Genomic DNA, 25,131 nt, shown 5'->3' on the forward strand with positions numbered 1-25,131 from the left:
GTGGGACCTCTCCGTTGTGTTCCAAGGGCATGCCTAATTGAAATCTAAGTCTCCTATTACAACTAAAAAGAACAAAGCGTGGATATTTTTTTGTGCGACATTTGTTTTGGTTCGTTCGTCTGCCCATGCTTATGATCCCACGACATCTCATGCATGCTGCTTGATTAAATATTGTCTGTCATGTGATAGAGGAATCACGGCAAAATAGAAAGTAGAAAATTATTGTGCTGTCCATATACACATTACATGTTCATGCACCTGCATACATGGCAATGAGCAAAAGAAAAGAGAATTAACACAGAAGAAAAGAGAATTAAGACAAAAGGAACATCTTTGCATTTCTGAGAACCTTGCCAAATCTGCCTACATTTAATTACTTCCCCTCTTTTGCATTTGCAAAAGGGACAGCTTTTTTCTCCTTTCATTTGGTTTCACGCTCACGTGTTCCATCGCCCTCGCTTGTTGTTTCTTACTGACATTGTCCTTGGGTCTGTTCATTTTGAATCATTTTCCCATATCCTCGTTCCCTAATCCATGGTCCATCGCGATAGTAGACACCAGACACCATTTTTTGCGTGAACCATAGTTGATGTCATCTGTCTTCCATGGCTCAACCTTCCAATCCCAAGAGAAGGTCCCTACCTCTCCTTGATCGAAGATTCAGCCTGCCAGAGGATCTCCTTGAGTCCATCCGGCAGCGTCTCGCGTCAGGCCATGACGCGGCGTCCTTCCGATCCGCTTGCTCCCCATGGCGCGCCGCCGCCCCGTTCGCGACCTTCGGGCCGCTCCTGCTGCTCCCGTTCGATCCTGACACGGACCGCGTCGGCTTGTACTGCGTCTCGGACAAGAAGGTCTTGTCCAAGATGCTACTCGACATGCGCGGCAAGGTGGCGTGCGGCTCCTCATGTGGGTGGTTGGCGCTCATGGATGAGGCGGTGTTCGTGACGCTGCTGAATCCATTCGTCGGTGTCCGTGCCCCCCGCATTGAGCTCCTGCCAGTAGGCGAACACGTCGCGGCGGTGTCCTCATCGGAACACGTGTCTAGGGTCCACGGCCAGTGGGTCCTCCATCCCACCAATGGCTACGGGGACGCGGATATCGTAGGCAGAGCCATCAAGCTAGAAGACATGAGGGACGTGTTCTTCCGTGAGATCATGCTCTCGGCGCTGCCTGACGCCGCCGGCCATGAGTGCGTGGCCATGGCCATGCTTGGGTGCTCCATGGAGGTCGTGTTCTGCTAGGTTGGAGTCAACAGCGCATGGACGCTGCTCGACACCAAACTGGAGTTCTCTATGGGGTCCATCGTTCACTGCCAAGACAAGTTCTTGGCGATCGACTGCACTGGAGAAATCTCCGTCTGCAGCAGCAACGCCGCCGGCGCAACTCCAACCACGATGCTGCTGCCATCACTGTCGCCACCTGCGAGGCTTTGCCACCTCAACTACCTAGAATCAAATGATGAGCTGCACATTGTGGGTGCCATGGTGAGCATGTTCCACGAGACACAGAGCTTCACCTATAGCAGTGCAATCTACAAGTGCAACCTCCACGACCGTACGCCGGAGTGGTCTAGGGTGAGGGACATCGATGATCAGACACTGTTCATGTCTAAACATTTCAACGAAAGCTTCAGTGGAACAAGTGTATCCAAGTACAAGGAGAATAAAATCTACATGTCTGAGTCATTGTATGGGGATCCATACGACTTGGTCCATCGTTTGGAGATCGTTGATATTGCTACCGGCGCATCCGAAAGTGAAGCTCGTCCAGAAAAAGATACAGGGTTCCAAAGCTCTAGGTTGGATTCGACTCAATCTCTGAAAGGATCATTACAAGACATCAATCATCTCATAGCTTCAGACAATATCGCAAAGCTACTAAAAACTATAACCGTGCCCTCACCTCAAACATTGTCCAGATAAATGGATTACAATGAAAGAAATGGATATCGGAGATTTCTTCCTGCCAATATAAAACATTATCTTAGCCGCATCACGGAAAGGTCTATAAAGTAGAGTTTGTGAGCCTGCGACGCTGTGCACTCCGTGACCATGTTAAATTCATAAACTTTGCCTTTTGGATTAAATGTCACTTTAACGTTGGTATTTAATTTTTACAGTATTATCTTATTGTGCGATCCGTGTGTTTTAGTATAAATTGTTAGTTATCCCGTAGCAACACACGGGCACGCTACCTAGTCTACTAAGAAAAATGAAAAAACAAAGTTTTTGTCTAGTGTCTACACACTAAGCAGTAATTGTGCCAAAATCCAAAGGGTAACGCTCTTGCTCGGTCGTCCGTCCGGACAGACCCCGCACGAGTCGCCCGCTCGTGGAACGGACCCCGCCCGCGCCATCCCCGTCCGCATCGCCCGCTAGCTCTGCAACATCTACGTGTTGTGCACCCCTGCTTGCGGGACGGATCTCACCCTCCCCGCGTCGTCCCCGCCCGTACTCGTGCCCCCTATTGTAGCCATGCTCCATCTACCTGTCATGCCCTTACCATGTTCTATGCCACCGATGAGCTCCACACCGGCGATCTCTGTGTCACTCCGTAGCATCGAGCTCTATGCCGGCGTCGAGCTCCACATCGACGAGCCTCTATTTTCTTCCAAGCAGCAAGTAGATGTTGCGCTTGAAAGCGCATGTTGTAAGCGTCTGTTTTCAAGCGTTTCAGATATTTCAGGGGTATATTACAAGTGTTTCATATGGATGTTGCTAAAGTAGATCAAGATGGTGGATATATTGCGATGGTTGTACACGTATGTTGCGAGCTTTTCTTCCCAATGTTTTATATGTTTTTTCAGACTTATGTTAATAGTGTGTTTATCTGGATGTTACATATGTTTCACACATATGTATGCAAGTGTTTTATCTGAATGTTGCGTATATTTTTGCATTGGTTTCAAGTGTTTTTCTGTTGTTTTTGCAAGTGTTTCAGGTACATGTTTCAAGTGTTTCATCTGCCTTTAGACGTATATTGTAAGTGTTGCATTTGAATATTTCAAAAGTAGATCAAATGTTGCATCTTCCTCCTCGTCTTCTGCTGCCTCACCTCGGTGTCTCGCGTTCGGACGCCCCATCCGTCCTAACGTCCGGGGTTAGCAAGCCCGAAATTCAAATGATACATGGATGGCCATGACCCATGCCGTTAGCAATCTGCCGATCAGCAGACGGTCAAATAAGCTCAAGAAGTTCACCACGATCCAAAAAAACGACAAGAGAAGTCGTAGCCGATGATCCTCTCCTTTTGACGTGCTCATAACCACCTCGTAACTCGTGTTAATCCCTGGTTCAGCTTTGGCCGCGCGAAAACAAAACAGCTTCACCTGACGCTAACAACCCCCACGACCACTTCATGCACACGTACACGTACCTCGCAGCAAGACGACGCCACGATGACCGAAAAGCCCAAGCATGACGCCTTCCTCCAGCCGAAAGCGATAGGAGATCGAGAGCAGATGCATGGGCACGTCCCCGTCAAGCGAAGACCGGAAGACGCCACAGGAAAATCTCTCTAGAATTTGCACCGGGACAAGCCACACCCACACGGGACGAGCCGCTTCTCGCCCATACAACTGTTCCGCCCGGCCGCGCGCAATCATGTCGGCGGAAGACGGGGAAGAAGGCGTGGCCAACAGTCCAAATGTCCAATGCAATAGGGGCCGCCGCGTCCGTCGGCACATGTCCAAATGTCCAATGCACAGGCACCCGCACCGTCCCCCTCGAAGCGTCGAGTGCCATTCTGCCGCGCACATTTTTGCAGGGCGGGCCCTGCCCAGCTGCCTTGCCCTGCGTCGTGGGCCGTGGGCCGTGGCCGAGGTGTAGCGTAGCTGGCAATCTGGCATCGATCGTTTGTAAAAGCCGCCAATGCAGGGTGCTCAGTAGTTGATTACTAGTAGTGCTGTAGTTGTTATACTTGCTACGGGACAGCCGGACAGCGCAGACCGTGCGCGTTTAACTGGCTCAACAGGAACGCATACATTTTTACTAGCTAGGCAAGCACATACTCCTTCCATCCTAAAATAAATGCAATTTTAGGACGGGGCATACAAACCAATGTTACGTGTGAAATTACATGTCCCTTGCCTTTTGTGACTATTTTTCATTTTCGGTGTGCATGTGTAAATAGAAGCATTCAGACACTTCTTTGTCTTTTGTGGCAGATGAGTCAAAGTAGTGTTTTTATGGGACAAATTTTAAATTCTAGAGTTGCAATTATTTTAGGCGGGAGGGAGTACTCCTCTTGCGTATGAACGCACTGTCGTTCTTGCGAGGTTTCGTCCGTACACGTAGCGGCACTCCTTTTCCGTCGTGTGGAAGGCGAAGGCATTTTCTTTTTCTTTTTACCGGTGTCATGGACCGGCCGGGGGAAGCTAAGAAGAACCTTATCGCTGGATGGAATGCGGCGGCGTCAGAAAGGGACGAGGGGGGCAGATGATGCGAGAGTTACGGGGGGTTGTTTGGACGCGTGTCCTGCTTGTAGGACGTAAACTTGCTTAATCGCGAGCCCCATGAACGTTTATAAACAAATCCACTGGTATGTCGCGTAGTCTAGTCTGGTAATTCGATTCCTGCACGTCGTCATGTTCGTTGGGCTTGTTTAGCTTATAAGTCGTATTTTTTTAAGTTAACGAATAGTATTTTTCTCTCACACTAAATTAATCAACGGTACTTTGGCGCGTAGGTCCCCGTCACCTGTTCCCGTTCATGTCTGATCAGGTTCACAGACGCACTACAGCTAATCGATCGTCCGTTTCCTGCCAAACAAAACAAGGGCTAACCGCGTAGTACTCCAGTAGTGCAGTCCAAACCCAACTCATGCACTGCCACTGTATGAATATCATGACCAGTGAGGGTCACGAGACCGTGACAGTAGCCGAGAAACGGACGTGCCAGTGGTGCACGGGGTGACAAAGCCGGGGTTAATTTGACGTTTGACACGATCACACGAAAGCCGAAAGCAGAGATCACATGTTGCGCGTGGGTTTCCACTTTCGACTAAACCGGTGCCCAACCGTAACCCTTTCGCTCTCTTTTGCCCGGGTCCTTGGTTAGAACATGGCCGAAATCCTGGCGATTTTACCTCTAATCGCGGCCGTGAGAACGATAACCACGACGGCTTCGATGGCAATGTCGTCTTCTCACCGGCCGTTTCCGGGAAGAGAAACACTACCATTACCGGAAGCGTAGTGGGCAATGACGACGGTCCCACCGCCGGAATGCCGATCCACCACCACGGTTGATTTTTGTAAGGACGCAAACTTGCCTCGTTAACGACACTTCGTGACTGTCACTCGCTAACTGGGACACGCATTCCCGCTTCCACGATCCGCGCCGCCAGTCTCGCTCACGGCCAAAATCACGCTCCCAAATCTTTTTGATCCCCACTAACCCCAATGATCTAATCGCACCTCGTACCGAACCCCTGCCACGCCGCGCCACGTACGCGACGTGCGCACCCAACCTGGGTGGCCTGCGCGGGTGGCGGGTGCGGCGCTCGGTCGCAGTTGCCACTTGCCAGTGCGCGCGCCCCCACGACACACGCTGACCACACGGTCCCGGCGCCCGGCCCGATGCGCGTTGCGAGGCAGGACAGGCATAAAGGCGGACGAACGTTGGAGGCATGCGGCTGCTCCACGTTGTTCCGGAACTTTCCGCTCCGCCGTCCCGCTCCCGCGAGCAGCACCGCCAGCATAAAACCGGCGACGCGCTATAAATCCAGCCCACCCACAACTCATCACTGCGAGCCAAGTATAGCAGGCGCGGAACGGAAAGTGGGGCGAGCGGAGTAGCTGCGGTGTCCATCTATCTTCGGGTTCAGCGTTTGGGCCGGTTGCCGGCGGCGACTGGCGAGGCCATGGACCAGGCGCAAAGCAAGAGTGGCCTGCGATCGCACGGGTCCGGCGGCAAGGCCTCCTCGCGGCCGGGGTCGGGGACGCTGGGATCCCTGGAGGAGCAATCGATGCTGGCCGACCGCGGCGGCGACCGCCGAGAGGGCGTCATGAAGATCGATGGGAACGGGAACGGGCGCGCACCGTTCTCATTCCATGGCGAGGCCGCGGCCGCGGCCAGCGACGGTGGCGGGGGGGAGGCGGGGAATGCTACCTCCGGCACGAACTCCACGGCGACCACGCCGCGGACCGAGAGCAGGCCAAGGTCGAGCGAGACCAGCTCGCCTCGGTCACCGGCCAAGGTGTGGCGGGAGGGGAGCTACGAGTTCTGGAACAATGGTGGTGGCGGCGCCGCTGCCCCGGCCGGCGCCAACGGGCGACCCGCCGCCACCGAGACGTTCAGCTTCAAGAACCGTCCGCCGCAGGCGTCGTCGCCTTCGATGTCGCCGCGGCAGCAGCAGCCGCCGGAGGGCGGCGGCGGCGTGGACCCGCCCACGCGGCTCATCGGCAACTTCCTCCGGAAGCAGGCGGCGTCCGGCGGGGAGATGTCGCTCGACCTCGACCTGGAGATGGAGGAGCTCGGGAGGACGGCGCAGCTGCGCGCGCACCCGTCCTTCTCCAGCTCGCTCGAAAGGGACGGCCGCGTCTCGTTCCAGGAACCCCAGAAGCGGCACTCCACGTCGTCCTGCTCCTCCGATTCCGACACCGACGACGGCCGGAAGCGCCGCGGCGACGACGGCGAGGTCGTTCGGTGCACGTCCTCCTCTACTGCTGCGGGAGCGGGGCCGTTGCTGCGAGTCAAGACGCGCTCCCGGCTAATGGACCCGCCGCCGCAGTCGCAGCCCGCGCCGGCATCGGCACCTGCAGCGTCTCCTGTCTTCGACGAGGACCAGAAATCTTCAGGCGTGCGGACTCCTACAAAGTCCGCCCGCCTCTTCTCCGGGCTTATGTCCGGCAACAAGTCCGGCCCCATTGGTGGCAAGTCAGGTCCCATGGACGAGGAGGAGGACGACCCATTCGTGGACGAGGACATCCCCGATGACTTCAAGCGTGGGAAGCTGGACGCTTTGACCGTCTTGCAGTGGCTCGGCTTGTTCCTCATCATCGCGGCCTTGGCTTGCAGTCTCAGCATAAAGATCTTGTCCACGAAGAAAGTGCTGGGTTTGCACCTCTGGAAGTGGTTGCTCCTCGTGTTCGTGCTCATCTGTGGCCGTCTCGTCTCCGGATGGGTCATCAGGATTGCCGTCTTCGGTGTCGAACGCAACTTCTTACTGAGGAAGCGTGTGCTCTACTTCGTGTATGGCGTGCGCAGCGCCGTGCAGAACGCGCTCTGGCTCGGCCTGGTGCTCGCCTCTTGGCGCTTCTTGTTTGACAAGAACGTCCAGCAGGAGACGAACTCTCCGGTACTGTCCTATGTGACGAAGATCCTATTCTGCTTGCTTGTTGCCACGCTCATCCGCCTTGTCAAGACATTGCTGGTCAAGGTACTGGCCTCGTCCTTCCATGTCTCCACATACTTTGATCGGATTCAAGAGGCATTGTTCAACCAATACGTCATCGAGACACTCTCTGGGCCACCACTAGTGGATGAAAACCATGTGCTTGAGGAGGTTCATGAGCTGCAACGTGCGGGCGCAACTATACCAAAGGAGCTGCGCGATGCAGTACCAACGCATGTGTCTGGGCAAAGGAACATTCAGTTATCAGGGGTCATGCCTAAGGGAGAAGGTAGCAAGCAGCTGTCGAAGGAGAAAGGGGAGGGGATCTCTATTGACGCGCTTCATAAGCTCAACCAGAAAAACATCTCAGCTTGGAACATGAAGAGGCTGATGAGGATTGTTCGATTTGGGACATTAACGACTATGGATGAGCAGATACAACAGGCAACAGGTCAGGGGGATGAATCAGCGACACAGATACGAAGTGAATATGAGGCAAAGATAGCTGCCAAGAAGATTTTTCACAATGTAGCAAAGCCAGGTTCCAAGTAAGTCTTTCTTTGTTATCTGAGTTAGATGTTGCAGGTTCCATTATTGCAAGTCTTTTGTTTAGTCATGATTATATCAACAAATAATTTTTTTCGAGACCGTGCCTCTGTGGCATGCATTTCATTAAGAGGAGGTAGAGTTTAAAGTACAAACCGCCGTGGTAAACCGCAGGTTACCAGCACAGCGCCACAAATGAGGTTTAATGGATGTAGAGAAATCAGGTTGCGATATAAACCAATGATGCAATTATTTCTTAAATATGCTGTTCCAGTTGCCGTGATAGTACTCTGCCGTTGTCTAATGTTACATGCAAATATGAACTGCAGAAGTTCAAAGAGTTATTAACCAAAATGCACCTGCTTCAATAATCCAAATGTTGAAGTTCATAGTATAACAGCACGTTGCTCTCATTCAGATTATTGATTTTGAGTGTGTGAAACATGCAGGTACATATACTTGTCGGACTTGATGAGATTCATGAGGCAGGAAGAGGCTGTTCAAGCAATGAATCTTTTTGAAGGAGCACAGGAGCACAACAGGGTCAGCAAGAGGTCTCTCAAGAACTGGGTGGTAATGATCTTATCACTGCACTTCACAGTATGGGGTCATAACAAGTTCTCGATATGACTTAACATCGCCGTATGGATTTTCTGTAGGTGAATGCATTTAGAGAGCGCAAAGCTCTTGCCCTTACACTTAATGATACAAAAACTGCAGTAAACAAGCTGAACCAGATGGCTAATGTCGTTGTGGGGATCATTGTGTTTGCTCTCTGGCTTCTTATTCTGGGAATAGCAACAACACATTTCTTTGTCTTCCTCAGTTCACAGCTTCTCCTAGCAGTTTTCGTATTTGGGAATACATTGAAGACAGTTTTTGAGGCAATTGTCTTCTTGTTTGTGATGCATCCGTTTGATGTTGGTGATCGTTGCGAAATTGAAGATGTTCAGGTAGTTGAAATCTCCTTGCTCTTTGTACACCAAATATATCACTGCAGTCGTTGGCTTAAGTTTTCACTACCTTGATTTCAGGTGGTTGTTGAGGAAATGAATATCATGACAACGGTGTTTCTCCGATATGATAACCTGAAGATATATTATCCAAACAGCGTGCTTGCAACAAAACCAATTATGAATTACTACAGAAGTCCTGATATGGGAGAAGCAATTGACTTCTCCATTCATGTTGCAACTCCTGTTGAGAAACTGGCCCTCATGAAGGAACGACTACTGCGGTATGTATCCTTCTCCATCAGTTGTTTTGTTCAATCAGACTTCCCAAGAGAGTCGACAGTAGAGAGGGGCCAGCACTAGGCCCTGGCTCAGTTTAAAGAGGGCTTTTATCTGAAAACCTTTCAAAGTAAACATGTTTTGAAAAATATCAGTATGAAGCCAACAAATAATTTGCAACTGGAGTATATAGATTCAGACCTAGTTTGCAGCTAGTAGATCATACAATTCATCAAAGCATACATGATTTAGTCTATTTTACTACACTGAACTAATTATAAGTTCCGCTTGTACTTCCAGCTACATTGATAACAAGAAGGAACACTGGTACCCGGGTGCTATGGTTGTACTCCGGGACGTCGATGACACCAACAAACTGAAAGTATCAATATGGCTGCGGCACACGCTCAACTGGCAGGACATGGGTATGCGGTTCGTGAGGCGAGAGCTAGTGCTCCAGGAGATGATCAAAGTCCTGAGGGACCTTGAGATTGAGTATCGGATGCTGCCACTTGACGTGAATGTTCGGAATGCGCCTGCAATTCAGTCCACAAGGATGCCTACAACATGGAGTTATTCGTGAAGCGGTGACAGGACCGGACCATTTGGCCGTGACATTGCAGATGAGGACTTGCTATCTTCCTCCATGGATCTTGGTGGCAACGCAAGTGGTTTAAGTTGCAGGTGCTTGGTGTGCAAATAGAGGTAGAGAGTGGCATATTAGTATGTAGAGAGCTGTTAGCTGTGCCTGCAGTCGTCACTTGTGCGCCTTGTAATTACTGTACTCTCTTGCGTGATGATAATTTTGTGTACATTTGATGGAAAATGACGGCTTGGAAAGAGAAGTAATTCAAGATGGCATGGTATTGTGTACGCAAATGTAACCTGCCTGATTCCCGGTTGCCATCACCGCTGACTGTTGTGATTGTGAAGTTCCTCGGCTCGTCGGCCCGGCCGGGCGCCAAAGCAGAATGGATGGAACGAGCATGCCGGGTGCGACAGCGACAACGAAGATGCTTTATCTGGGTGCGCATTGCGGGATGGTGAAGAGATGGCAATGTAGTGTTCTGTTCTATCTGTGAGTTGTGTCGAAATACCTTGTATACTGAACTTCTTGCAGAATCCAAATTCAGAATATTAGGTTTGGCGAGGTGAACCTCACATTTCTCATTCGAGAACTTAAGATTTTACACGAGAACGGATGTTTTTCAGTTTCATTTAAGAGCTTAATCAATCTATCTACCATGGACGGATGTTTTTCAGTTTCATTTAAGAGCTTAATCAATCTATCTACCATGGTGGTCAATTCATCCAAACTTAAACAGCAGAAGAACCGAGTGGTTGCATGAGCATGAAGTGAGTGAGACCTTCCGTTCATTTACCATTTTGTTTTATTAACTTACTAAAAACATCAAACCCAGTTTCGAGTTCTAAACATCTAACGCTGGCACTGGGATAACAATTCTCTGTATGAACCAGCCCCCGAATTACGAGCTTCAGTACATCTAGATAAAAGAGGGATTAGATCTATGCCAGATAAAGCTCTCACCAAATTCCTGGACCATTTACATCCCACTAGCTCGAAGCCTTCAATTCAGTAGCAACTGCGATCGTCCACTCTATGGAGTTGCCGCTGCACCCTGGAGCTCAAACCCTCTCTCCGCCGCGTAGTCCACGAAGCTGTACAAGGGCAGCACTCGATCGCCATACTTTTCCGCGAACCTGTCAGCCTCTGTCTTGGCCTGAGCCTTGAGCTCCTCCACAATGCCGAGCGCGCGGTCCATCCCCAGGGATCGCAGGACGCTGGCGTTGCTCCTCATCTTGCCGTTTCCCGACGCGCTCCGAACGTCGTCGACGAGCTCGTACAGAACGCCGATGGTGCGGCCGTAGCGCCGCAGCGCGGCCTCCTCGTCGGGCCCGGCCCCACCGAGCATGGCGCCGCAGGCGGCGGAGCACTCGGCCATCTCGCCGAACTTCTTCGTCAGGACCTGCATGACCTCGGCCTCGCCAAGGGCGGTGGCGCCGGCCAGATCGAGGAACTGGCCGGCCGCCATGCCGGTGGATCCGACGGCGCGCGCGAGCTCCGCAAGGACGCGCAGGAGGACGGCATGCGGGACCGGGTCCGGGGACGGGGTGTGGGAGATGACGTGGGTGTAGGCGAGCGGGAAGAGAGCGTCGCCCGCGAGGACGGCCATGTCGGTGCCGTACGCCGCGTGCGTAGACGGGCGCCCGCGTCGCGTCGGGGCTGCGTCGAAGCAGGGCAGGTCGTCGTGCACGAGCGATGCCGCGTGGAGCATCTCCAGCGCCGCGGCGGCCGGGAGCGCGGCCGCGCGCGGGCCGCCGAGGAGCTCGCACGCGGCGACGCACAGCACGGGGGGCGCCCGCTTGGCGGCTCCCTCCTTGCCGGCGCCCGGGAGCACCGCGTAGCGCATGGCGGAGTGGATGCTCTCCGGAGGCTGCATGGGCATCGCGGCGTCGAGTTCGGACTCCACATCGGCGATCAGAGAGGTCCAGTAGCGGCGCAGGTCGAAGGAAGCAGAGGCGGCGGGAGCGGCAGAGGACGCCCGGGCGGTGAGCAAGCGGCGGGAGTTGGAGGAAGGGACCTTGGGGACGGAGAGGGTGATGAAGAGGGAGGAGAGAGCCATGGCGATGGAGAATTTGGGAGGATTGGGGTTCGGTGTGGTTTGCTGAACTTTTCTTGGGTGCGTGGTGACTGCGATGTCGCCAGTCGTTGGATTGGTCATCCCCACTATCGATAGCGAGGCCTCAGCAGTCAGCCCTGCAAGGACAATGTTGGGCAAAAATTACATTCAGGCCCCCTGGTTCACGGGTGAAGCTAGAAATCGAGGGAAGCCGTTATAAAAGATCACAATTTCTCGTGAGCCATTCAAAAGGTTCAGCGGACTTCAGCGTTACTGTTTTAATTTTTGTTTATCCTCCATACATTGAGCTCTAACGGTGTCAACTGTAGGTGTAAAAAGTCGAAAATATCCTTAAATCTAAATATGTCATTAATTTTTTTAAGCATCTTAACGACTTTAAATGAAAAACTCAAAACTAGAAAATTATAGATCTCGTCGAGATCTACAATTTTCATATAAAAATTATCTTCATTTAATTCTGCAAAAAAAATATGATTAATATATCTTAGAAAAATCGTATCTTTTTTATGGTATTAAATGAAGATAATTTTTGTATAAAAATTACAGATCTCAACGAGATCTACAACTTTCTAGTTTTGAGTTTTTTCATTTGGAGTCGTTAATATACTAAAAAAATTAATGACATATTTAGACCAAAGGGTATTTTTGACTTTTTCCATCTGCAGTTTGACACCGTTAGAGTCTAATCTGACGACAGTGGCATGGAGGGCAAAAAAAAATTAGAGCAGTGGCACTAAAGTCTGCCGAATTTGTTCATTGGCTCATAAAAAATTACGATCTTTTTTAGTGTAGTGGTTCACAGAGAATTCCCTCATAGAAATTTCATAGGATCGAGGATTCCTTTGGAATGGCCACTATTGATGCCTTTGGTTCACGGGAATGGAGCAGATGAAATCCACAGGAATACTGTGCGAAGCCCATAAAAACGGATGAAACTTAACATCCAATCGGACTTCTTTTTTGTGCGAAGACCGAGGCAACTCTCCTTGTTACTCGTACCAAAGACGGGCAACAGTCAGTAGCAAGAATAAAAAAAAAGATATAATGCTGGTGACTAGATGACTAAGAAATTAGATTACTATTACAACCATATGTTCTTCCTTTCCTATGTTCCGAACAATTATTTCTATTCTTATCCTCTGTGTTTCCACCTGCAATCCTATCATATCCCTGTGTTTCTCCTATTCATGCGTTCCAAAGAGCCCTCGGCCAGGTCCGTTCTTGCGCGACTCTATCACCGAAACCCATCTTTGATAATAAAAAATAAAAAAATTCATGTTTAACTTTCGTCCAATCAAGGTAGAGCCCAGATAAATGGATGGTTGTTTTCATTCAATAAATAAATGGATGGTGTCAAGTACTCACTTCGTTTTAATTTTTCATTTTATTTATGTCTTACTTCAAATTTATTGAACTTTAAATATTTAAACAAGTTTTCATAAAATATTAACATATACAAAATAAAATAAATGACTTATTAAAATGTATCTCATGGTGTATATAATGATGAATCTTGTTTGATGTCATATTTGTTTATATTTTTCATGGTGGAAACTAGAGAAGTTTGAGATGAGACGAAACTAAAGTGACTTACAATATGAAACAGAAGGAGTATTCGAGTATGAAACAGTGTTACATTTTTCATTTGACTTTAGAATAGGTCCCATGTGCGAATATTACCGTTCCTAGATATCTCTATCCACCCATTGGTAGGGATGAAAATGGCGAGACGACACTATAATACAGATTTTTCTGTTTTATGAAAATAACTACCGAAAAAACAGTTGTGCTATGTCACAAAACGTTAACTTTCTTGTTTTGGTAAAAGTGAAAAATGATTAGAAATGGTATCATAACACAAAAAACGACTTTCACGTTTCTTTCATGTTTGAAATGGTATCCTACTTCAACAAAACGTCGATTATAGTTTGGAACTGCAAAACCTTTCGTAGCGCCATAACCCCAAAGTCATGGACTATCCTTCCAAGCTGCCTTTCATTTGTGTGAACCTCAGAACAGCCACATAAAATAGCCACTCATTTAACTTGAATCAAGCTCCAGTCAATTTTCTGTGCGGAATTAACCCGTTATTGCACCTAACATGGTTTAGTTAAAATATGGTTTAGTCATGTGCCTTGAAATTTATTTGATTTAGTTAAAATATGGTTAGACCAAGTTCAATTAAATCCAACAAAAAATAGCTAACTTATTATCATTGGTACGGGCGAGTCGGCCGCTCAACAAACTTTGTGTCATTGAAACCTAAGAGCACATTTACTAGTTTGAATAAAAAATATTAACATTTATCATACTAAACAGTTATCATTAGATTCGCCATGGGATATGCTTTTATATTATATATCTACTTTAGATCATAAATGTTAATACCACTATAAAATTAGTTATTTTAAGATAGTTTGTCATAGTATCAGATTTTGGACAAAACTCAAGATACCTTTTGTTCTGGCTTTTTTTAATAACTCCTTTGTTCTGGCTTTGACAAGGAGTCAAGGAAAAGGCTCCTAGTGTCCATGGCTATGAGGTTTGAGGTTCATATGATTCGAGACTTCATAGTGTTTTATATTACAGAGAGCTCCTATTATTTTAGAGCCACTGTGTAATAAAAGAATGATATTATTGGACATTGCAAGAATGACACAATCATGAACACATATAGAGAACAAAGAAAAAATAAGGAAGGAGCAATAAGCATATGTTCTAACCCTACTCTAAATAGGCATCAGCACTGACAGTATTCCACCTTCTCAATGAATTAGAGCCGGTTAAATATACTCCTGCCCATGAAATTTGTCCAGCTGGATGGAATGTTCTTTTAGGGCTTGTTTACCGTCTCGATCCATCCTAACACATGTGGATTGATACAAATCCGACCACATACAACAAGGCCTCAATCTATGGCCATGTTTAGTTCCCACCAAACTCCTGAAAAATGCACTATACAAAAAAAGATTCTCCATCACATCAAACTTGCGGTACATGCATAGAGTACTAAATGTAGACGAAATCAAAAAACTAATTGCACAGTTTAGTTGTACTTTACGAGTCGAATCTTTTGAGCCTAATTAGTCGATGTTTGGACAATAATTCACAAATACAAACGAAACACTACAGTAATGCATTAATTATTTGGCCACTCCCAAATCCGGGAACTAAACGTGCTCTATATGTGTTGGGGTGGAATTTGTACACATGGATTGAGGTGCATTGATGAATATCCAAACAAGGCCGTCACCTCTTTTTTTCTCAATAGATTATGAACTGACTCGAGACATGAAGAGTGAGGCACCTCCTTGGTTATTGCACTCGAAAGGGGATGAAGGGCTTTTCAAGAAGGCCTCATCGATTTGAATATATTTTCAGGATTTTAGCAAGAAAGAACAGATCTAGCTAACACAGAATGCGCGCTAACATGGTGATCCTGCCCAAGCTTGCTCTTACTTGACATGCAACATGTTGAGTATTTTCTCCAAAGCAAACAAAAGCATCACACCAATCCCAGTGAACCCTGCTAACGGCCAGATGGTAGCATGTGTTCAGCGACTGTCAAACCAACTTATATTACATTACCGGGGTACTTCAATCTAGCGTTTTTTTTCCTTGGCATCTTATGTTTCACATAGCACACACTGCTATGATCAGAAACAGTTTCCCGTTTGTCAGATACCGGTCACCATCTTCAGGCCTTATATACACCGAGGGAAGTGGGTTTCACCAACGTAGCCTCCGGCCATCGCCCTCTGAACATTTTTCTCAAACTTTTTCGGGTCATCGCGGAGAACAGCTGCTGCATCATGGTTCAGGGGGTCCTCGTCATTAGGTTGCTGCAACATGATTTTTGAATATGATTAGCAACTAGATGCCAAATGATGAAGCAAACATTGTATAAGTAGCTTCTGCTCCATAACACAAATGTAAGTGAAACAATGTCAAAAACAGTGAAATAAAGTCGAGATAAATCTTCTGCCAGAAGTCCAGAACTAAACACAGATCTGCTTTCATAACGATGTATTGTTGTATTTCTATTCCTATACATAGTAGCTATCTAGCAGAACTGAACACAAATCTGCTTTCATAACGATGTAATATTTCTATTCCTATATATAGTAGTTGTCTCAGTAACTCACCGAGAAAAGAAGATTCAAACCATACACAATGGTGTTGATGTTCAGGACAGGCTTCCAATCTTCACGCAGAATGTTCAGGCAAACATTTCCCTCCAAGTCAATATTGGGATGGTAAACCTTGCATGTTACAAAAACTGAACATCAGTACACAGAATGACAGGTTACAATCGAGAGGTGAGTTAATTTCACAGATGGAGCTCTTCCTAGTTACCTTAGTCTTGCACTTGACTTTGGGAGGCTCATGCGGGTAAGCTGGAGGAACTTGGAAGGTAAAAACAAATTTTCCACCCCTAACAATAGGCATTTGCACATTAGAAAACAAGGTTAGCAATAAGGCATATATATTGAAACAGGGGAAAGAAAATTAAAATTAAATAAAAGTAGTCCTGAGTTCATATCACGAACTTCTGAGTTCTGAGTAATTTCGTTACTTCTGAGTAATGAATTTCAGTCTGCCCGTGGTGAAAAAAACAAACAAACTTCTGCTTCTGATTTTGAGTAAAAGCAATATCTAAGGATCAAACGTTCACCAACCTAACTAAAAAGCAAACCAACAAAAGACAAAAGGGCAAATCTCCTCAGTTTACTTCAGCAGGCAATTAGGAATGTTGTGGTATGATAAGCAAGAATAGTATTGTAAATGGTGTTGAATAGTCATCATGTCAAGGACCTCCGGCCCTAGGGTAGCTGGCCCCTGGCTACGGAGTTCGTAGCCCCGGTCCGTCTTCTCCGGCGAGGTTTGCCCCTCCGCCGCAGGCTTGTTCGTAGACGAGAGAGATAGAAGGCTTAGAGGTAACAATCTTGCTTACCCTTATCAATGTGCGGTTACAGGGAATATCTAGCCCTTGGCCCAACCGAATGAGAGCTAATTGCTCCTAAAACAAAGGACTAATAATAGGAAACTAATTATCTGGTGATCCTAGCCACTGATGGTGGCCTGGTCGTGCCCGTCGTCGCGGCTCTCCTCCGTGCGCGCCGCACGTTCCGCGGCCCGACACGCGTCTCGCGCCCTGCGGCGCCTGGAGTATGTGCGCCCCCACATGACATCTCCCCCTCCGTCGAGAGGCAGCTCATCCTCGAGCTGTAGCGCAGGGTAGCGGGCGAAGAACGGCTCCATGTCCTCCCAAGTTGCCGACGCGGCCGAGGTCCCCTTCCATTGGACCAGTACTTGGCGCACCCCGCAGGCCAAGCGAGATTCGATGACTCGCTCGGGCTCACAGACCACCGTGCCGTGGTGCACGCTTGGTAATGGAGGTGGGGCGTCTGGCGGCGTCCCATGCCACTTCTTGAGTAGGCCGATGTGGAAGACATCGTGCAGGCGAGCGTGGGGCGGCAGAGCAAGACGAACAGCCACCTCGTTGATCATCTCCGTGATGCGGTAGGGGCCGAAGTACCGCGGCTTCAGCTTGCCGGTGACCGTCTGCGGCAGGGACGCCGGCGCGCGCTGACGAAGACGAAGGAGGACCCAGTCCCCGACTTGATAGGACACGGCGCGGTGCGACTTGTCGTAGTGCTTCTTCTGGGTGGCCTGCGCTTGTTCGAGGCGATAGCGGATGTCCTCCAAGAATTCCTCGCGCTCCTCCATGGTCCTGGCGACGGCGGCCACCCTTGTGTCCCCCGGTTCGTATGACCGAATGGAGGGGGGGTCGCGTCCATAGACGACCCGGAACGGGGTGTCCCGCAGCGAGGTCTGGTAGGCGGTGTTGAAGATGAATTCCGCCCATGGAAGCCACCGCAACCACTGTCGCGGCCGGTCCCCAGTCAGGCACCGCAGGTACATGATGATGACGCGGTTGGCGGCCTCCGACTGCCCATCTGACTGGGGGTGGAACGCGGTGGTCATGTGGAGCTTGGTGCCCACCAGGCGCATTAGCTCGAGCCAGAACGCGGAGGTGAAGACCGGGTCGCGGTCCGACACCATGGACTGTGGGACGCCGTGTAGACGAACGATCTCGGCGAAGAAGACGTGAGCGACGAATTCGGCGGAGTATGGGTGTGCCAAGGGGGTGAAGTGGCTGTACTTGCTGAACCTGTCCACCACCGTCAGGATGACAGACTTGCCGCGGACACGAGGGAGCGCTTCGACGAAGTCCAGGGCGATGTCCGTCCAAACACCCTGCGGCACCGGTAGTGGAAGGAGGCCGGCTGGGTGCAGGTGCTCAGCCTTGTATCGCTGGCACACCCCACATGCCTGCACCATGTCCTGCACGAGTCGCTTCATATTAGGAAAGTGAAAGTCGCGGCGGAGTCGGTGAAGCGTGCGCTGGACGCCTTCATGTCCCTCCTCATGGACAGCCATCATGATCTCTTGGAGCAGTGGCGAAGCCGGGGGAATGTACAGGCGCCCGGCGAACACGACCATGCCATCGGCGGTGGACCACGGCTCGCCGCGCGCGCCCGTGCTGATCTCCTCCTTGATGGCCGCCAGCGCGGGGTCGGTGTCCTGTGCTTGGCGAAGGCGCTCGATGAAGTCGAACCGGGGAGCGGATAGCGCGAGGACGGTGGCGTTATCGACTGTGTCGCGGCGAGACAGCGCGTCCGCCACGGTGTTCGTCGCGCCGGGCTGGTACTCCACCTTGAAGTCGAAGCCGAGCAGCTTCCCCACCCAATGGTGTTGTGGGATGGTCGCCAGCCGCTGGTCCAGGAGATATTTGAGGCTATAATGGTCAGTCTTGACGGTGAAGTGGCGACCCCAAAGGTACGGCCTCCAGTGCCGTACGGCGTGCACCAGGCCGATGAGTTCCCGCTCGTACGCGGCAAGGGCACGGTGGCGAGGCGCGACGGGCCTGCTGAAGAAGGCGATGGGGTGGCCGTCTTGGATGAGGACCGCGCCGAAGCCGTGGGAGGAGGCGTCGCATTCCACGGTGAACGGCCTGGTGAAGTCTGGCATGGCGAGGACCGGTGCCGAGGAGACCGCGGCCTTGAGGGCGTCGAACGCCGCGGTCGCTACCTCGGTCCAGACGAACCCTTCCTTTTTCAGGAGGGCGGTGAGGGGCGCGGCCACGGAGCCGTAGTTGTGGACGAATTTGCGGTAGTACCCCGCCAAGCCGAGGAAGCCGCGCACCGCACGCGCCGAGCGCGGTCGAGGCCAGTCGCGGATGGCCTGCACCTTCGCCGGATCCATGGCGACACCTGCGGCGGAGATGATGTGGCCCAAATATGCCACGGAGTCGACGCCAAAGGCACACTTGGTGCGCTTGATGAAGAGCCTGTGCTGCCGCATGGTCGACAGGACGACGCGAAGGTGGCGAAGGTGGTCTGCCCATGTCTTGCTATAAATCAAAATATCATCAAAGAAGACTAGGACAAAACGGCGAAGGTATGACCGAAGCACATCATTCATGAGTGCTTGGAATGTCGCCGGGGCGTTGCACAGCCCGAACGGCATGACCAAGAACTCGTAGAGTCCGTCGTGGGTGCGGAACGCCGTCTTGTGGACGTCCTCTGGCCGCATGCGCACCTGGTGATAACCCGATTGCAAGTCGAGCTTGGAGAAGAAGTGCGCCCCATGGAGCTCATCGAGTAGCTCGTCGACGACGGGGATGGGGAACGCGTCCTTGACGGTGAGCGCGTTCAACGCCCTGTAGTCGACGCAGAATCGTCACGACCCGTCCGCTTTCTTGACGAGGAGGACCGGCGAGGAGAAGGACGAGTCGTTGCGGCAGACAATGCCTTGCTCGATCATTGCGGCGCACTGCCGCTCCAGCTCATCTTTGTGGGCCGCCGAATACCGGTACGGCCGGACCGCCACCGGCGACGTGCCAGGCTTGAGGACGATGGCGTGGTCGTGGCCGCGTTGAGGAGGTAGACCCGAGGGCTCGGCGAAGACGTCGGTGAAGGAGTCGAGGAGCCCGTCGAGGAGGGAGCCCTCGAAGGTCGCTGCGCGGACCGCCGGCCCATCGGGATTGGCCACGCCCTGCTAGCATATGTCGCGCCCGCGATGCTTGAACGCCATGGTGCGCGTGGTGACGTCCCAGGCGATGCGCCCCAGCTTGGCCATCCACTGGGTGCCGAGGACAATGTCATACCCGGCGAGCGGCATGACGTACAGATTGACGTGGAACGTCATGCCCTCGATGAAGATGGGTGCGTGGCGGAGTACTCCCGGGCAGGCCACCTTTTCTCCGTTGGCGACCGTGGCGGTCAGACGTGGCCGCGGCTGGACGGGCAGCCCCGTGCGGTCGGCGGCTGACTCTCTGATGAAGTTATGGGTCGAACCCGTGTCGACCAAGGCGATGAGAGATGCCGCGCCCAGTTGCACCCGGAGCAGGATCGAGTTGCCCACGGCGACACCCGCCACGGCGTGAAGGGAGAACACCGGTGTTTCCGTGTCCGGCGTGTCCTCGGTGGTGTCCTCGTCCTCCTCCACTACGCTGTCCACAAAGAACAAACGTTTGCAAACCTTGTTATGCCCGCGACTGTACTTCTCATCGCAGTTGAAGCATAGTCCGAGGCGGCGCCGTTCCTCCTGTTCCGTTTGGTTCAGGCGCTTGACAGGGCGGCCCTCGACCGACGCGGTGGGTGCCGGCGGCTTGGTCGTGGGCGGAGTGGCAGTGCGCGGCCCGGGCGTCGGCAGCACTCCCCGGCCAGGTGCCTTGGCCGTGGACGCGTAGTACTGCTCCAAGAGTTCCATCTGGCACGCGAGGCTCATGGCCGCCGCCAGCGATTGCGGGTTTTGGTTCTGCACCTGGAGGCTGAGCGGCGGCAGAAGACCGCCCGTGAACAATTGCACGCGCTGTGCTTCGTTGAGGTGGCCCGCGCGGGGAAGGAGGGCTTGGAAGCGATCCTGGTAGTCCTCCACCGTGCCCGTACGCCGGCAAGACGCAAGCTCGAAGAGGGGGGCCGAGCGTAGCGGCGGCCCGAAGCGGAGGTTGAGAAGCTCTTTGAAACGGGGCCATGGCGGCGTCCCCTCGTCCGCCTGTACTTGCATGTACCAGAGTTGGGCCCCCTCCTGGAGGTTGTAGGACGCCATCCATGTCCGTTCTTCCGGCATGATCCGTTGCTGCGTGAAGGACTCGCACTGGTTGAGGAAGGCCAGTGGGTCACTCTTGCCGTCGTAGCGCGGGAACTCGGGACGCCAGTGCTTGGGCGGCCGGTCTTGGTGGTGTTCGCCCCCGGATCCCGGTCGGCCGCCGGACGCGGACGAACCCGCGATGGTCAGGTCGGCGATGGCCTTGGCGTTGGCCTCGATCGACTTCTGCATCATGGCGACGGACTTGGTCAGCGCCTCGAGGGAGGCCTTGAGATCATCCCCCATGGTGGCGGCGTACGATGCGACAGTGGTCGATGACAAAGATGGAGGGCTGATGGCGGCGGTTGGTGATGGGCTAGGGTTTGCGGCGGATGCGGAAGGCGAGGATCGACGAGACCGTGATACCAGGTTGTCAAGGACCTCCGGCCCTAGGGTAGCTGGCCCCTGGCTACGGAGTTCGTAGCCCCGGTCCGTCTTCTCCGGCGAGGTTTGCCCCTCCGCCGCAGGCTTGTTCGTAGACGAGAGAGATAGAAGGCTTAGAGGTAACAATCTTGCTTACCCTTATCAATGTGCGGTTACAGGGAATATCTAGCCCTTGGCCCAACCGAATGAGAGCTAATTGCTCCTAAAACAAAGGACTAATAATAGGAAACTAATTATCTGGTGATCCTAGCCACTGATGGTGGCCTGGTTGTGCCCGTCGTCGCGGCTCTCCTCCGTGCGCGCCGCGCGTTCCGCGGCCCGACGCGCGTCTCGCGCCCTGCGGCGCCTGGAATATGTGCGCCCCCACATGACACATCACCCAGGTAGAGCCTAGGTGTCCAAGCATGCCCCCTCTAACACTATAAGATGCCAAAAACCTCAGAATATCCAGCAAAGCATATCATTCTATTTGGCCCAAGTGAAAATATATCAAAATTCCTAACAAAAACCACCCTGACAAGGGTATGCCCCTCCATGCTCAAAACTCTATCTGGAAAACATTCAATTCCATTTTATATCTATACGGAGTAGATGCACGATGCGATATCTACATGCAAAATTAGGATAAAATGGGCAAAGCGCATGATGAATATCTACGTGATGAATTGCATGAGGAAATTATGTCATTCTCCTCAGGACCACTTACATGTAGTATCCTTCATCAGGCTTAATAGTGCACTCAAAGTTCATCAGATCATCCTTGCCATTCGGAAAAGTAATCTTAGTTGTCTTGGGAAGGTTAAGTTCAGCTATATCTGCCAAAAAAAAGTGAAGTGACAGTAAATAACCACCTAAAACAACAAATGTGCAACACAAGAAAGAACTAGTCTTAAGATATACAGAAGTGTCAATGCAAGTTAAAAAGAACCAAAAAATAATGGCGAAAAACAAGAAAGCATTTAGTAAGCCAAGCTGAAAAGTACTGCTCGCTGATTTGTTGTGAGAGAAAAACACTGTACCATGGCTGATAAGCCAGACTGATAAGTTTAAGCGAACAGGGCTTTGTGGAGACAGCAGTGAATCAGACATACAATGAAGTTTAGAACAACACGGCTTTGAAAATGACAAACCTTTGTGGAGACGCAACTCCCCTGGACTTTGCTTCTTAGCAGCAGGCTTTCCATTTGTATTTGCAGCATCACCCTTCTTCTGGTTCTTTATCTTAAAAAGGTTTATCATTTTCCCTATGCAAGAAACTAATCAGTTAGCATATTCAACTGATATAAATAAGCATGGCTCAGCTTCATCTGAATTTGCCAATAATAGCCATGGATCATGATGCAATTTGCCTATAATAGTCATGGCCATGTTGTCAGTTTCAAGATTAGCATAGCATGATTCTTGAATTATTTCCTTCTTATCATTTTCCGATGCAAACCAATAATCAGCTAGCTTCATCTAAAGTTGGAATTCATATATGAACTCACATGGAACCTGAGAAAAGTGCAAAAAAAAAAAGAACGGCATGTAAGAGTTATTCAACAGAAGCATAATATTTCTATATGGCGCTGCAGAAACAATCATCGCCTGATTCCGAAGCAGCTCAGGCAGCAGGGGCGGATCCATTAAAGGGACATGGGTGTACACATGTACGCCCAATAATTTTTGCAAAAACTTCGAAGTTAGGAGGCTTGTCATCAAATAGCTAAATAGCTTTAGGTTAGGGTTTCGGTGCTCCTCTTCGCACGGCATGAATGGAAGAGAAGGGGTGGGTGTACCTGTTGGGTGATCGTCGCCGGTGAAGAGACCGACGAAAGCCTCAGCACCTGGCTTACGGCGGCGGCGGCGGCGGCGGCTGCCCACCAGTCGTCGGAGAGCGAGAGGGGGGCGAGAGAGACAGACAGAACACGCGCGGAGGGGACGGGCGGAAGGGGATGCAGTGCCGGCCGGCCTAGTCGGGTTTCGGGTCTCGTTGGTAGTTGTTGGACGCGGGCACGCAACCTTCTTCTGCGCGTTTTTCTAATCACACATTTCTTTGGAAAATTCTTTATTGTTATTATTTTTCTTTCTCTCCCTTTTAATTTTTTTTTCTTGATTTCATATCTCTCCTCTTCATTCATGGGACACGATAATGGCTAGTACAACATGGGTTTTAAATAATAGAAATAATAATGATATTTATGAGTATATAGTACATTGTAAATAAGCAAATGAAACTTTTCATATTTTATTAAGGTTGAACATTTTTCTATTGAAGCTATATAGGCCATTTTCACAAGAACATATAACAATTTCACAAACCAATAATGTTTATAACAATATTTTCCTCAAATAGGAATACTTTTCTTTCTAAACAATTTTCCAAATGAACATGAATTTTTTTGTGTGCTAAGCATAGAACAATGGTTCCCGTGAACCAGGAAGGTTGCTATCCTCAATAAAAAAAATGATACGGACTTACTAAAAAATGTTTTCCATACTCCAACGAGAACTACTGACACTTCAATCTAGTTGTTCGCTGGATGGTTTCTAGACTGATAAACTCGGCTGGTGCTGATTTGTTACGAGAAAAAAAAAACACTGTTAACTAACTGATGAGTCCCGATAAAACCAACAAGCGAACAGACTAATATTCAGTGAAAAAGTTGTCTTCATAGCACTCCTTTTGCATTCTACAATTTACTTTCTAAGGATTTTTATCTGCAGTAGGGTTAAAACTTTGGTTGTGAAATATTTGTGTGTGTTACAATAGCCGCACTTTGTTAAGCTTAAACGAATTTGGCTAAGTGTTGTGTTTTTATCATTCGCAAGGCACAAAAGAAAGTAGAGGCATATAGTGACAAGCCCATAGGAAAACCAACCAAACATAAAAGGTATACAAGTTGAAAATGCAGACCTTGTTATGACTTATCGGGCAAGAGAAAAAGGAGGCTTGACATGATAGGACGAGTAGATATAGTCTGACAATGGATACAATTATGTATTTAGAAAATATTATAAAATAACAATAATGCATATTTAAGAAACTAAGAATGTTGCCACTCTTTACATGAGACTAGCTATCCTTTATGGAACAAACTTTTTTTCCTACAGGTAAAATATTTTTTACTTACCCTTTAAAGTAGAATATTTTTTTTGGTTAGAAACAAGTTGGAGGGATGCGGTTTCTGTAAGAAAGGTTTCCAGAGACACTAATTCTGAAACAGGTTTCCCTAGTTTCTGGTGGGATCCAAGAAACATTTTTGCTGTCTTCAAATCCCTAAATCATTTGTTAGGGAGTCCCTAGTTTTTCCCCAGAAACGGTTCTGTTCGGTAAGGATTCTTCAGTTTGTGGAGATAAACAATTTATGGAACCAAGGCCTTTGTGTCATGTCAGCGGTTTTAATATCCCACATGTCATTGTCATCCCCACCCTTCTTCTACCTCTCCCACCCCTTTCTGGTCAGGACAACATACGGTGGCAGCGCCCCTCGTGATAACTGACTCACCGAGGGATCTAGTGACCCCATCTACAAGGCAGCATCTGTCTCGATCGGGGGGGGGGGGGGGGGGGGGGGGGGGAGGTGAATGGGAGGCGTTGGGGCCCAACGAGGAAGCAACGGGCCTAAATAGGAGTAGCCTAGATCGTAGGAAGAATCGATCCAGTCAAGTATATTCTCATAATGGCTCTGTTCGCTTATCTTATAATCTGTATTTTTTAGCTTGTTTTTTCAGCCGGAACAGTATTTTTCTCTCACAACAAATCAGTCGGAACAGTGTTTCGGCTTGTTTTTTCAGGGAAGCGAATGGGGCCAATATACATGTCGAAATCAAAATCC

The 25,131-nt window shown here is 50.0% G+C and overlaps 4 protein-coding genes across 6 annotated transcripts; 2 read left to right on the top strand and 2 right to left on the bottom strand.

The window, feature by feature from the left end:
- Nucleotides 1-605: 605 nt before the first annotated feature.
- On the top strand, nt 606-1,241 carry LOC136465993 (F-box protein SKIP23-like). Its single transcript, XM_066464516.1, has one exon. The coding sequence runs from the start codon at nt 606-608 to the stop codon at nt 1,239-1,241; it is 636 nt and encodes a 211-aa protein (XP_066320613.1).
- Nucleotides 1,242-5,646: 4,405 nt separating this feature from the next.
- LOC136467461 (mechanosensitive ion channel protein 5-like) lies at nt 5,647-10,378 on the top strand. The gene is made up of 5 exons (XM_066466174.1): nt 5,647-7,880; nt 8,328-8,451; nt 8,538-8,831; nt 8,913-9,115; nt 9,411-10,378. The coding sequence occupies exons 1-5, from the start codon at nt 5,860-5,862 to the stop codon at nt 9,691-9,693; spliced, it is 2,925 nt and encodes a 974-aa protein (XP_066322271.1). The 5' UTR covers nt 5,647-5,859; the 3' UTR covers nt 9,694-10,378.
- LOC136467462 (heterodimeric geranylgeranyl pyrophosphate synthase small subunit, chloroplastic-like) lies at nt 9,103-11,841 on the bottom strand. Of its 3 annotated transcripts, none has more exons than XR_010761590.1 (2): nt 10,660-11,841; nt 9,103-9,232 (listed from the first exon to the last, which is right to left on the bottom strand). XR_010761590.1 is itself a non-coding variant. In XM_066466175.1 (1 exon), exon 1 carries the CDS (start codon nt 11,753-11,755, stop codon nt 10,730-10,732), a length of 1,026 nt encoding a protein of 341 aa, XP_066322272.1. In that variant the 5' UTR covers nt 11,756-11,841; the 3' UTR covers nt 10,484-10,729. The 3 variants fall into 3 exon arrangements, 1 of the variants encoding a protein (XP_066322272.1); XR_010761591.1 differs by having other exon boundaries at nt 9,206-9,224; XM_066466175.1 differs by lacking the exon at nt 9,103-9,232 and having other exon boundaries at nt 10,484-11,841.
- Nucleotides 11,842-15,207: 3,366 nt separating this feature from the next.
- Nucleotides 15,208-23,281, bottom strand: LOC136467464 (NEDD8-conjugating enzyme Ubc12-like). Its single transcript, XM_066466176.1, has 6 exons — nt 23,092-23,281; nt 22,444-22,557; nt 22,020-22,128; nt 16,130-16,208; nt 15,919-16,035; nt 15,208-15,615 (listed from the first exon to the last, which is right to left on the bottom strand). Exons 2-6 carry the CDS (start codon nt 22,550-22,552, stop codon nt 15,478-15,480), a joined length of 552 nt encoding a protein of 183 aa, XP_066322273.1. The 5' UTR covers nt 22,553-22,557; nt 23,092-23,281; the 3' UTR covers nt 15,208-15,477.
- Between the last annotated feature and the right edge of the window lie 1,850 nt (nt 23,282-25,131).

Source organism: Miscanthus floridulus, chromosome 7, assembly GCF_019320115.1.
Source record: "Miscanthus floridulus cultivar M001 chromosome 7, ASM1932011v1, whole genome shotgun sequence".
NCBI classification, from domain to species: domain Eukaryota; kingdom Viridiplantae; phylum Streptophyta; class Magnoliopsida; order Poales; family Poaceae; genus Miscanthus; species Miscanthus floridulus.

Excerpts from the sequence above, each read along its gene's own strand:
- LOC136465993 (XM_066464516.1), top strand. The coding sequence starts at position 606 with ATGGCTCAACCTTCCAATCCCAAGAGAAGGTCCCTACCTCTCCTTGAT.
- LOC136467461 (XM_066466174.1), top strand. The coding sequence starts at position 5,860 with ATGGACCAGGCGCAAAGCAAGAGTGGCCTGCGATCGCACGGGTCCGGC. Across the intron at positions 7,881-8,327 it reads GTAGCAAAGCCAGGTTCCAA|GTACATATACTTGTCGGACT; the intron begins GTAAGTCTTTCT and ends TGAAACATGCAG. Across the intron at positions 9,116-9,410 it reads ATGAAGGAACGACTACTGCG|CTACATTGATAACAAGAAGG; the intron begins GTATGTATCCTT and ends TTGTACTTCCAG.
- LOC136467462 (XM_066466175.1), bottom strand. The coding sequence starts at position 11,755 with ATGGCTCTCTCCTCCCTCTTCATCACCCTCTCCGTCCCCAAGGTCCCT.
- LOC136467464 (XM_066466176.1), bottom strand. The coding sequence starts at position 22,552 with ATGATAAACCTTTTTAAGATAAAGAACCAGAAGAAGGGTGATGCTGCA. Across the intron at positions 22,129-22,443 it reads GGAGTTGCGTCTCCACAAAG|ATATAGCTGAACTTAACCTT; the intron begins GTTTGTCATTTT and ends TTTTTTTGGCAG. Across the intron at positions 15,616-15,918 it reads GTTTGAATCTTCTTTTCTCG|CAACCTAATGACGAGGACCC; the intron begins GTGAGTTACTGA and ends ATCATGTTGCAG.